The sequence below is a fragment of the Argentina silus genome (genome assembly GCF_951799395.1).
Source record: "Argentina silus genome assembly, chromosome: 19".
NCBI lineage: Eukaryota > Metazoa > Chordata > Actinopteri > Argentiniformes > Argentinidae > Argentina > Argentina silus.
In genome coordinates this window covers 7,349,321-7,362,348 of record NC_139673.1, presented here as the reverse complement: position 1 = coordinate 7,362,348, position 13,028 = coordinate 7,349,321, and the positions used below count along the sequence as shown (strand labels likewise).

General features: G+C 42.2%; 1 protein-coding gene across 1 annotated transcript in view; it reads right to left on the bottom strand.

Moving 5' to 3' along the window:
- slc6a2 (solute carrier family 6 member 2) overlaps positions 1 to 4,885 on the bottom strand; it is a 28,562-nt gene extending 23,677 nt beyond the window's left edge. Inside the window, exons 1-3 of the mRNA XM_083691238.1 lie at positions 4,430 to 4,885; positions 2,850 to 2,981; positions 1,482 to 1,716 (exon numbers count right to left, since the gene is read on the bottom strand). Coding sequence (XP_083547364.1) covers positions 1,482 to 1,716; positions 2,850 to 2,981; positions 4,430 to 4,727 — 665 coding nt within the window. The 5' untranslated portion in view covers positions 4,728 to 4,885. The remainder of the gene's footprint in view (positions 1 to 1,481; positions 1,717 to 2,849; positions 2,982 to 4,429) is intronic.
- Positions 4,886 to 13,028: the final 8,143 nt, after the last annotated feature.

Sequence of the window (13,028 nt, the reverse complement as noted above, 5' to 3'; positions counted from 1 at the left end):
ACACTACGGCTTGCATTTTATAGTAAATGCAGGGGGACTTGCTTCCATTCACTTCACATCACTTCACGTCTACGTCTATTGACGAGAGAAAATGTCTTAAAGGAAACCCTTGGATGTCGATTAAATAATCACGAGAGACATCAATGCAACGAAGCAGTGTGGGAGAGGGTCTTTAATCTGCTCAATTGGCTGCCAGTGACGCAGTCTTAGCCTGTTTTGTTTGTGCCTGACACTTCAGCTCCTAGCACATGAGCTGGGTAGAGAAGGCCACTGTTTTGTCCCGGTCATTTCATCAGCTTCCTTTGGGCTGTAGAACCAATCTTCATATGAGCGAGGGAAGAATTGGCTCTCTTTGAAGTGCAAACGGGTGGAGCTTTTTTTTTTTTTTTTTTATCAACTTCAAACGCAGCATCTAAGCTTTTTATATATCTTTCATATCGCACTTGGTGACGGGTGGATTGCTTCAGAATTTGGAGATACTGCACAAAAGTTTCAATGACAGTGACCCACTTCACAGAGGAAACGCCTAATTAGTGTCATACTTACACAGATTCAGTCATTCCCAATGAGAGAAAATACCTTCACTTTGGATACACTACTTAGTGAAGGGCTTTGCTGTTAGACACATTGTGAGCTACATCAATACTTTTTATTGAACGATAGACTTCCAATGGGACAAACTAACTTAACTAACATTAAGACCGATTGAAGACCCATCTCTTCAGGCTACATCTTAACTGTCCCTCCTAAAGACCTCTTCATCCCCACTACCCCCCTGTACAACTTTCTCTCTTGTAAATAAAAAAAATGCCAATAGCCACTGGTCCTAGCATAGATAACTTTTTCTTATGATGACTGATGGATAGATAATTCACTTACTTAGACAAATGTATTTGTTGTAAGTTGCTTTGGATAAAGACGTCTGCTAAATGCCATAAATGTAAATGTAAATGTAAGTCCAAAGCATACTGTATCTATTCAAGTCATTCCAGGACTTTAGTTTTCATATTGGCCACTGGCCAGTCTTATGAAGATAATGGGGATTTAATGGCAGATGACAAGGGTGTACACACACTCACACTCTTAAGTCCAGTTTGCTACTGAACAGTGACTGCCCTTTGTAACTTAACCGCATATTTTCATAATTAACTTTATGTCATAGATGAGGATAATTCATCATAAATGTCATCAATGACGATACAATTAACACTTTGTTTCCTCATATCATTCAATCCTGAACATAAAATGCTCAATTTACATTTTCCAAGTTGCCAAGTTCAATAACCAAGCTTATAAATTGCTATGGCCTACTTCAAACACATTTCTGCCTCTAATAGAAAATGCTAAATTTGACACAGTTTGTATTTGGCACAGTAGGTCTGCCCTTTAAAATCATGTTAAGGAGCCAGTGGCTTTTATCTGTTGTGACAGTGGAGGGGTCAGGTCAAAGGTCAAGGAAGGACCAGCCTGTGGGTACTCACTCATAGAACTCTGCCGCTGGCGTGATCTTGTACTTGGCATACGACGTATTGCCCAAGAAGGAGCCGTTTAGGAGCTTGGGGTCTGTGCAATTCTCACTGTTCCAGCTGTTGCCACACTTAAGCCAAGGCAGCTCGCTGGACATGGAGGCAAACAGGTAGTAGAGAGACCAAGCTATGATAACGTTGTAGTAGAAGCCTACATACAGCGCTATGATGATCACAGAATAGCCCACACCTGCGGAACAGAACAGCAAGGTTACACAGGGCACATGAAATGCAACTACACCTGTATGATTATCAATCAAACATGTGAATGAAGGAATGGACATCAAAACTACGTATGTAGTCTGTATCCACAGAATATTGCACAGAGGAGGCTACTGAACATTGAGCACACTTGACAGCTTCAGGAAAGGAGAGTTTGGGATCAAAAGGAAGACACATTTGATATATCTTGCAACTCAGGAGGCTAGTGGCAGATAGACTCATCGTAATGCATGGAATGGAATAAGGAAGAGGATTGAATTCCCTTTTACACCACGGTCATTGTGCAACGTAACGTGATGTGTTACAGCTCCGACACCAAACCAGACGCCAGATGGGAAAGGCATTGGTGTACACTTCGTCTACACAGTTTCACACGTACACACTGCATGTTGGCTCTGTTAATGTGTCATATGGACATTTTCTGGACTGTCTTTCTGTACACACTGTAGGAATAATTGTCCATAGCATGCAAGATACTGATTATTTACAATACAGATTTAACATGTAACATAGATCAACGCACTGCTTGCAAGATGGGGAAACGTTCAGGATCAACAGTTCAGAGGTAGTAGACTAATGAAGCTCTCAAAATGAAAACTGACAGACAGAAAAGACTGCCTTTATTGGGTCGAGCATAGCAGGACAGAGCATAGTTACAACTGGGGAGGCTGGTGGAGTTTGGGGGAGGAACACATGTATCCTCTGATTTCCACCTCCACCAGCCTCCCCTGAGTTACAAGATATATCAGATGTGTCTCAGCATTTACTGGACCCCTATCACCAGCCACAGCTTCAGTTCCTGTCTTATCCCTAACCTTTAGAGAAATAGACATGGAGAATGGTGAGGAAAGGAACATTTTGACATTTTTGAAAAAATGTGAACGAAAATAAAAAGATGGATTAAATCAATTAGATTATATCAGACAGGGACATTCAGAAACCAGAGGAAGAGGGACGAACGAGAGAGGTGGAACGTAAAGAGAGGGAGAGAGATATTGAAAGGGGGAGAGATGAAAGGCAAAGCCTGGAGGTAGGAGCGGGTGAGAGGTGGGAGATGGACAGAGGTTAACAGAAAGGAGCGGTGGGTGAGAGACAGCTCACCTTTAAATACAGGGCATATCTTCCACACTGTTGCAGCCCCCTCTCTATTGTACTGTCCCAAGGCTAGCTCCATATAGAACAGGGGCATCCCAGCAATCACCAGGAACAGAATGTAGGGGATCAGAAAGGCACCTGAGATGTAATAAGACAACAGGTGTTATACACTGTACATGTATGTGGAGACAAATAATGTGACCTAGACCTATACATTATGTTTATAGGCAGCATGTCCTCTATTATTTGTGTATGTTGCGCTTAACACTATAAACACACTATACACACACTATAAACACACTATACACACACTATAAACACACTATAAACACACTATAAGCCCTTCATCTGTCATATTTTAATTGGAGCAACATATTTAGCAACTTGTGTTGATATACATGTATAGAAAAATAATGTGAAACAGACCTAGAAATGATCTTCATAGGCAGACAAGAGAACACTGTAAACAATGAAATCCCCTTCATCTGTCATACTTTAATTTGGGCCCTTTTATTCATGGTTTAAAACAAAGACTGTAGCATTCGGTTGGAGGATCACTGCCTTTCAGAGAGCTATATGTTCCACAGCTGAAGAGTTGAAAACTATTATGACACATTCAGTTCACCCAAAAAGATAAATGTCTATTTTCACTATGTGAAGTGAAGCGCAGCCAAACTTAAAGGGGACAGGATTCTTTCTAGTAAACAGACCAGGGGAGGCTGGTGGAGGTAGAAATCTGAGGACAGGCTTATTGTAATGCATGGAATGGAGTAAGGAATGGTATTAAACGTTTGATCATTACAATGAGCCTGTCCTCCGATTTCTACCTCCACCAGCCTCCTATGAAACACACTGTTGTCACAACACATAGCTTGAGGTCTGTTGCTGTCAGCAAAAACAAAAATGCCACTTTCTAATTAAAACGACCTTTGATTTGTTTAACATGCACTCTCTCGCTGACAGATTCACTCAGGCACAAATGTTTCCTCTTCTTTTTGTAAATGTCATTCTGGCAATCGATAATCTGTCTAGCTGGACTACTTCTGCTACGGAACTGAACTGCTAAACTAACATTACAGTTTCATAACTACAGAGCCACTAGAATGTGTCTAGACAGATATTTAAAACCCCATAAATCATTCATTTTTAACAAACTTCTGTTTCAGCCATTGGACTCCTGACAGTGTGCCACCAGCAATAACAGTGTGCCTCACAGCCACCAACTGGTGTGTGTGTGGATCATGATTCAAGGCTTTATAGTAGCACCACTTTCAGGGAATTCATTTACACAAGGCTTAACAATGTTACCCTGAATTAATTTCTGGAATAGGGTGTCTCCTCTTTGTAATAAGCAAAGCCTCTTGCTGGCTCCTATTTCACCTAAAGGCTATTTTGGGATTACAATCACTGATGTTGGCACAACTCACACTAACATTGTGTCTATTTTTAGATTGATAAGATCACAACATTGTTAACAAAAATATAGAAACAAAAATAAACACTTGGTCAGTAATTAGAAACAGTTAGATTTATTATTCCAAAGACACCTGCGGAAATATGTGTATTTAAAAAGTTAGTTTTCTCACCTCCTCCATTTTTGTAGCACAAGTATGGGAATCTCCAGACATTGGCCAAGTCCACCGCGAAGCCTATAACCGAGAGGAGAAAGTCTATTTTCTTGCCCCAAGTTTCCCTCTCCTCCAGCTCCTCAGCAGTGAGAGGGGGACCGTGAGGGCTGGGAGTGGGAATAATTGACGAGCTGGTATACTGGACCCCATTCTGGTCCTTCAACAGTATCAGTTCCACCTCTTTCTTCTCAACATTGCACGGTTTCAGCGGGGCGACCGATGAGAGCTTATGATCTGGCAGGACTTGGATGTTCATCTTTCCTACAGTACGAAGTTCGCGCCGACCTCGTGCTCTCACGGCCCCGAGGAAGTGGCGACGGTGATGTTGGCGCTGCGGTTAACCGTGATGACGATGGGAATCCCGCTCATGAAGAGACGCAAAGTCTGCATACGCGACTATTCTCGCCGGGAGCTGGAGTGGATGCTCCGCATTCAGCGGCTGGAGAGAAAAAAATACATACAGAAAGTTTGTAGAGGTGGAATAGTTGTGCTATATTACGTTGTTCCCACATTAGATGTCAATTGTTCCTAAAACCTGAAAGTCTTGTTTTACATAGACAACCTTGTATATTCTATTAATTACTGTCTATCCAACTGTTACAATTACATGCGATATTTTCAAATAAAGTTCAAACAGGTGACAGGCGAACGATATCCCCATTGCCCTGACAAAGTTCTCACCATTACCGCGTCCTATGTTGTTGAACATTGTGCTAGACAAATTATTCAATCAAAGCAATACAAACAGGCAGCTCAATAAACATTATGCCTATAACTAAAAAGTTCAGTAATATAGTCGTTGATGTATAATATCGTTACCAAAGCAATGAAAGCCCTTATAAGTAGAAGAGGAGCGAGGTCCATACTTGTAAATCTACGGACACCTCTCCATGACCCGTTGCCGCTGCTGTCCTGATGCGTCTGTGAAGAGACTGCCCATTCTGATGGCACTTTAAGACTCGACTTCCAAGGAGCGAGAGACGATATACATTGTGAGCTTTTAAAATGGGGCGCTCTCTCTCCACGTGATAATTTATAATTGAACTTTTTTTTCTTTCTCTTCAGTCCATGTTCGAGTTCTGAAGTGCGCACCACCACGCGCCTAACCATCAGCATCAAGGAACATCATGTTATGTTCAAGTTAATCCGCAGTAAATGCAGGTACATAGGATATGAATGTTGCATACTCTACTTGTAAACCAATTTCATTCGCAAAAAGTTATTTATATAAATGTGAATAATGGTTTCTATTCCTTTGTTGTAGCATATGTGATTTAACTTTTTCAAAGCATGCAAAGACAACATGAAACTGATTGATTATATTTTTCGGTTTTTGTATTTTCTAATATTGTGTGCTGTTCACTTTTACCTATTGCAAGAAAACTCTTTCAGGAAATGTTTTAATTTGGACTTTATTTATCTGTTTCTTCTCTCTGCTAAATAGATTGAATTACAGTTTTCTAAGAAGCGGTAAAAGCATTGTGTTCCATGTGTAATTGAATTCCACACCAGCTTTAGCCATAGGCAACGATTTCTATTAGATATTGTTGATCAGTTCATCCCATTAAAGTCAATGAATGTCCTCTTAAAGCTCTCCAGTGCATCTTTTATAAAACCCTAAAAGGGCTGTTTTGGGGCGTTTTCTTTGTGAAGATTGAATAAGTGAAGTGATGGTAAAGCATTGGGGCCAGGTTATATGGAAGGATTATGTATTGTTAGTGGTGTTTTTTCTCTGGCATCTTGAATTATTCCCCCTATTTCAGAAAGTTGCGGAGGGAATAGTTGAACCTTGGACAGGTTCTATGCACATCCATCAAACAAAACCAAAATGTAATCTCGTCAAACCTAAACTTGTAACTAGTTTTTGTGCAACATCATCCATTGACCTCAATGCACAATGTGACCTTGTGCAGAGCCATTTTTTATTTTTTATTTAACCTTTATTTTGGCAGGAAATCCCATTGAGACAAAGGTCTCTTTTACAAGGGCTCTGGCTCTGGAGTTGTGACCTGGATGGAACTGAAGTTACATGTATATTTCAGCCTCAGGTAACATACATAAGATGTCCAGAGTTGCTCAGGATGATGACCTACAGTGAGAGGTAGAGTAGGCATGATTGGTCCTGAGGCCCCTGTGTAGTTGCCATGAGTACAAACCTGTCTGTCAAAGCCACAGTGATTTGGTTAACCTCTGACCCTACAGGCTGGTCAGACAGAGTAAGGGGAGTCTGGTCACTCATCAAGTCACACCTTCACAAGTGAAGCTTCATCATTCTTTCAGGTCCCTCTTGAAAAAGAGGGTTTACATCTCAATGAGACTACCCTGGTTAAGTAAAGAGGGTTGAATAAGAGGGTTAGTTAGTGTGAGTTCACTGTTCACTACGGGTGAAATCCTAACTGAAGATACACACATGTAACTCTAATCATATTGCAAACGTACCATTGACATTAAAGCAAGATTAACGCCAATGTCAGAGTTGCAGTACATGTATTCCACCATATAACAACTTAAAGTGTCGGTACCAGGGGTCACTTATGCAGCTTTTTAATTATCAGATCCTAAAGCCCTGATGATAACACAATTTTGCACATGGTAGAATTGTATTCACTGTATTCTCGAGTTGTATGCACTTCATAATAAGAATAAGGCATCGTAGGACTACACTTTAAAATAAAGTGTTTGAAATATGCAACTAAGCTGTCAGTATATATCAATCTTATGAATGAAATGATGCATCAATTACCTGTGATACAGCATAAAACAATAATATCCATTTAAATCATTAGAATAGCTATCAAGTATCTCAATAAGGGAGCAAAATATTCAAAAACTGTCTTGGTGAATCAAGGTATTTTGGGTGGACTTTTCCTTTAACAGTTTTCCTTTACCCCAGTCTTTCAATTCTCTTCAACCCATCCTCACTGCTCATTGCAGAGAAATGTCATCCCTCCCCTCTGGCCTCTATCATCCATCTCTCCACCAAACCCCGTGCTCTGCCTGCCTGCCTGCCTGCCTGCCTGCCTGCCTGCCTGCCTGCCTGCCTGCCTGCCTGCCTGCCTGCCTGCCTCCCTGCCTGCCTCCCTCCCTGCCTGCCTCCCCACCTGCCTACCTCCCCGCCTACCTGCTTGCCTGCCTGCCTGCCTGCCTGCCTGTCAGCCCGCCTGCCTCCCCCACTCCCTGTCTGCCTGCCCACCTGCTTGCCCCACTCCCTGCCTGCCTGCCTGTCCGCACGACTGCCTGCCTTCCTGTCTCCCCGCCTGCCTGCCCGTCCGCCTTCCTGCCTTCCTGCCTGCTTGCTTGCCTCCCTCCCTCCCTCCCTGCCTCCCTCCCTCCTCCCTCCCTCCCTCCCTCCCCCCTCCCTCCCTCCCTCCCTCCCTCCCTCCTGCCCTTCCTCTTTCCCTCCCTCTGCCCTGGGCATTCTTCCTTCGATGGACCAGATCTTGATCTCAGGAGATGAGCCTAATGAGACATGAAGTCTCTCACAACAGTCCATAAGGGTTCCAGCATCTCTGGGGCCACCACCAGGGACCCCTGAGGTATCTGTCCCCACCACTCTGCATCTGAAAAACCTGCTTTGCTATCGGAGGATGACCCTGCAGTTTAACCCTCAAAAGTGCAGAAGCAAGCCCTCCGTTGCTCATTCACTCAGTGTCAGCCTACAAGAAACAGTAGAATGAGTAAGCCACCTTTTGAACTGAAATGGTTTGAACATGATAATGAGCTGTCAAATTAGCCGTCACTATGGCCCTGAATTTATTTATTATTATTATTATTATTATTATTATTATTATTATTATTATTATTATTATTATTATTTTTAAATGTATTAAGCCTTTATTTAGGCAGGGGGTCCTTCTGAGACTGAGGCCTATTTTGCGAAGGAGCCATGCTAACAAACAAAAACAATCATAAATGTACTGTAGATTCAAAATTACAAACATAATACGGTTAATTAATTACGTATCTGTTATAAAGTCAATTTACACAATATAATCAATTAAAACATGTACATTCTTTGAGTGATATTGTAAACATTCTCAAAGCTTTATAGAACTGACTTCTACACATCTGTATCATGTATACAATACAACAGACAGCACTTTACATATGTACTGCAGAGCTAGAGAAGGAAGAAATCACCCTGTTTGAACATCTATGGAATTAGAATGGCACAAACCTAACTCCATAAACATCATACTCATCAATGCCAGGTCTTTGTAAATTACACCGTGGTCAGATATGATATACTATTCTCTTTCACTGAGAAAGCCAGACAAAAAGAGCTGTCATCATTTTTGTGTGGGGACCATTTCAGTGTGTCTTGAGTAATATTCATGACATAATTTTAATGTATAGGGGCAGTTTGTTATTGTTTCAACAGCACGGCTGGTCAGGTCCAATGAGATTTGTCTGAATTTGATGAAGTGTTCTGCACCCCTTATGTTGGCTCTACACGCCCCCCCCCTCACTCAAGCATCACACTTCAGGCCCTGTTGAACCCGTCAGTATGGCTAAGCACAGATGTGACAATAAGTACCGCAGCAATGTTAAGTCTCACTCAGAACCCACCCACATAGTGGGAAAGACCAGTGCACTTAATTGGTTGTCCTTACATAAATGGACTACGGAGAATAGGACTTTTCACTGCGGTTTATGCCAATGCCTTGCCTATAGATTGTATATGTCAACCAGGAGAGGCTGGTGGAGGGAGTAATCGGAGGATAGGGTCATTGTAATGCATGTAATGGAATGAGGAATGGTATCAAACACATGTTTGATACCATTCCTCATTCTGTTCATAGGACAGGCTCATTGTAATACATGGAATGGAATGAGGAATGGTATCAAACACACTACTGCCCTTGAAATAATCTTGGAATAGTTGGAGAAAAAAAGGATAAACAGTCACCACTTGTTTTTTTGTCTACTTTTTGCGATTACTCTCCAAGTGATAGTTATATATTCAAAGAACACCTTGTGTACACCAGCTTTTTTGCTTCTTCTCAAAAGAAATAGTATTGGAAATCGAAAGCCAAGGCACATGGTGATGAAAGAGCGCATAATGGTACAGTATATCTGACGATTCAGCTGGTTAGCCTAGCAGCACACCCTCTTCAATTGGGCTAAGCGTCATTATCAATTGATCATCTGCGTCATAGTCTGCCTGGCTCCTATGTAAATTAAAGAGAGAATGAGACCTGTTGTGAAGGCTAGGGGGCAACTAGGGTCCAGTTTGTGCTGCTAATGGGCGACACACAAATTGAAGACCAATCAGTGGGCCATTGAGACCTCCTGTTGAACTGTTCAGTCACAATATGATCTGCTGTCTACCTAAACCTGATTTGAACCAAGATTTATTTGTCGATGGAATGTGTGTTGGCAATGGCAGTGGATATAGAGAACTGATCATTTCTTTTAGATCCTGCTGGAAAAGTTAATGGTGTTTAGTCAAACATTTCCCAAACTAAGTCAACATAACCCAATAGCACATCAATGAAGTTCGTCAAGGTCAAGTTTCAGGTCAGATAGTAGAATCAGGGACAAGTTAATTTCCTGTTGACTGATAAGGGGCTGGCTCTGGATATGGAGACATGGGTATGTGTTTCAAGGCAGGCATGGGGAATGACATCAAATTGTAATTCATGGAATGGAATAAGGAATAGTATCAAACATGTGTGATACCATTCCTCATTCTGTTCCATGCATTACAATGAGCCCATTTTTACAGAGTGGCTGTGCTCTGTAATCAGAGAGGCCCCTCCACTCTGAGCTGCCAGCTACGCACCTGCTTTGGCCACTTTCAACTTCAAGTTATCGGGCTTCTCTTCTTGAATCTGGGCGGCAGGCACTCAAGCTGACCCACACTTGCACTGTTGCACAGGAAAAGTCTTTCTCCCAAACAAACCTGTACGATCCGATATCAGTGGCTGACCATTGATGTTCACAACGTTCCCAAGACGTTTCCTCCATCCAGATGTATATTATTATACAAGCCCATCAAACAGGATACTTAGTCTAATTTCTCTTTCCTGAAAGAATAATAGAATTGAGAAGATCAACAAGGTGTCACCCAGCGGTTCAAGGAAGCGCTAACAATGAGGTACGAGATCCTCCCAGAGGGTTGAACAGTAGGCCAGCGCAGCTCTGCCATGTTTGGCCCTTCTGGAGCCAAGGCTGGCTGGGTGTTAGGCCACAATAGTCCTTCAGAAAACAGACAACAATGTATGAAGGACTGTCAAAAGTTCAACTCCTCCAAACATTTCTGTCTGGAAAAAAAACGACAAATGGACACACACAAATCCTTGTCAACTCTGTTGTCATCCGTACTCCCGTAGAGAAACCATAGCTTAGCAATGCAGTACTGAGGAAGGAGCCGTGTGGTACGCAGGGGTACGCAGGGGCATGCAGGATAGCGTGATGCATGGTATATGGTGTTACCTCCCAATAATGTAATACTGCAGGGTGAGTTGATGTTTCGATGTATAAATGGGATTGGCAGATATAGGTGGTGTTTCTCATCTGAGCCGCCCTCCAGAGGTGTGACATATCTGCATCAGGGGAGGCTGGTGGAGGTAGAAATCGGAGGACGGGCTCATTGTAATGCATGGAATGGAATGAGGAATGATGTGTTTCATCGCATTCCTTATTCCATTCCATGCATTACAATATTCACCTGATCCCAGGCTGCTCTGCGTTTTCTCTGCTATGACTCATGGCAGTTGGAAATATAATTTTGACAGCTTAGGTGTTTCTTTAAGGACTTTTTGATTGGCCCCCCGTTTTTGTAGTGTTGCTGTGCACAGTGCACTGTTGAGTCATGACATTCAGCTTGCAGCTCACGGTTGATGGAGAGAGAGGGATTTACAACCTGGTGTAGCTGGTTCTTGCCCAGCCGGGGCGGAGGTTACACTTGATTAAAGTTGTTGAGCCCTGTTCTGAGTAAATGACTTTTCACTCATTACAAGCAGAAAAAGTGCGCCATTTATTTAATTAAACAATGTAAAGCCGTAACATTTGGGTGGGCGGGGCCTTCCCTGGAGGCCCTGCAGCTGCAGTAAATGCAAGTCTTCATTGCAAATGAGAACATCTTCTCATTTGACTGACCTGGTGAGATAAAGGCATTAAATTGTGACATGTCAATTAGCTGCTTGGGCTGTGGGCTCTGACCTTTCCTGAAGAGTTGACGCAGGGGCCTCTCATTTGTTAGAGGTCTCTGTCCAGCAAGGGCCTCAATGGCCACTCGCTTTCAGGAGGATAGAAAACCAAACCTGATTACTTCCAGGGATTGCCTGCAATCTAACAAGACAGGTCTACCCCAGGCTGGGTTGAAATGGATACAGCAATATAGAGCCATGCAGAACAGAGGGAGATAGAGGAAGGGGGAGAGAGGAAGGGGGAGAGGGGGAGACTGGGAGAAAAACAAGTCAGACAACAACCTGACTTAATTGATTCCATGCGATCTCATCAATTGTGATTAAAATGAAATGGGCTCTGTACCTTTGAAAAGGTTAAAACAAATTGAAGGTGGAAATCACAGCTGGTAATCACAGTCTGTCTAACAGCAGGCTTTTAATGAAGCTCCCTGGTCTACATCATTTATCTGGGGGTGCATTTAATGTGTGTGTGTGTGTGTGTGTGTGTGTGAGAGAGAGAGAGAGAGAGAGAGAGAGAAAGAGAGACAGACAGAGAGAGAGAGAGAGAGAGAGACAGAGACAGACATAGACATGCATGCCCAGATTATCAATCTTGGGCAACAGATATGTTGTCATTAACATCTGATAAGTCACAGCTAGCGCGCAGACCTGCTACTTATTACTTTCAAGATGCTATTCTCAGTATCGATTACGACGTTAAAAATGTGGTTCTATAGGAACTGGAGAGTAAATATTATGTTATAATATTATGAGAAACATCGTGTGCCTTCTGCAAGGTCGCTAGCATGTTAACAGTTACATTGCTGTAAAGTTACGATAACGGCCCGAGTATAAACCACCCATGGTGGCAAACAGCCCCTATATTACCGGTCATGCCCACAATCAGCTGTTTTCATCCACCTCCAGCGCCGGTTTGAAAAAAGACCAGAAAAATAACTAATCAGTAATAAGTATAATAGTAGTAATAGTAATAGTAATAAGTACTAATCCTTGAAGGTATCTGATTACCAACTTTTATAAAACTTTATCCACTATTAGCTTAGTTGTGATAGTTTAAAAATACATCATGTATTTAAGCGATGTAGGACCTGCTGGGAATCTTAAAATTCGACATTGGCGACAACCCGGACAATTTTTGTACCATGGTTTTAATATCTGAAATATCACATAATGGTAGCGTCAATTCAGCTAATATTGTTGCTAAAGCCTTATAGGACTGCATAGTTTGACAACTAGCAGGAAACTAAGAAATGTTATTAACCAGCTCTGTCGAGAGGCGCGTTTTGTCATAGCGGTGTCATGTTTTCAGTGTCCACATGACGGCGTCGTTTCACAGGCAACTGAAGTCCAGAAACAAGCTTTTTTATATATATTTTTTTTAATTAAATGTGGAAATACTAGGA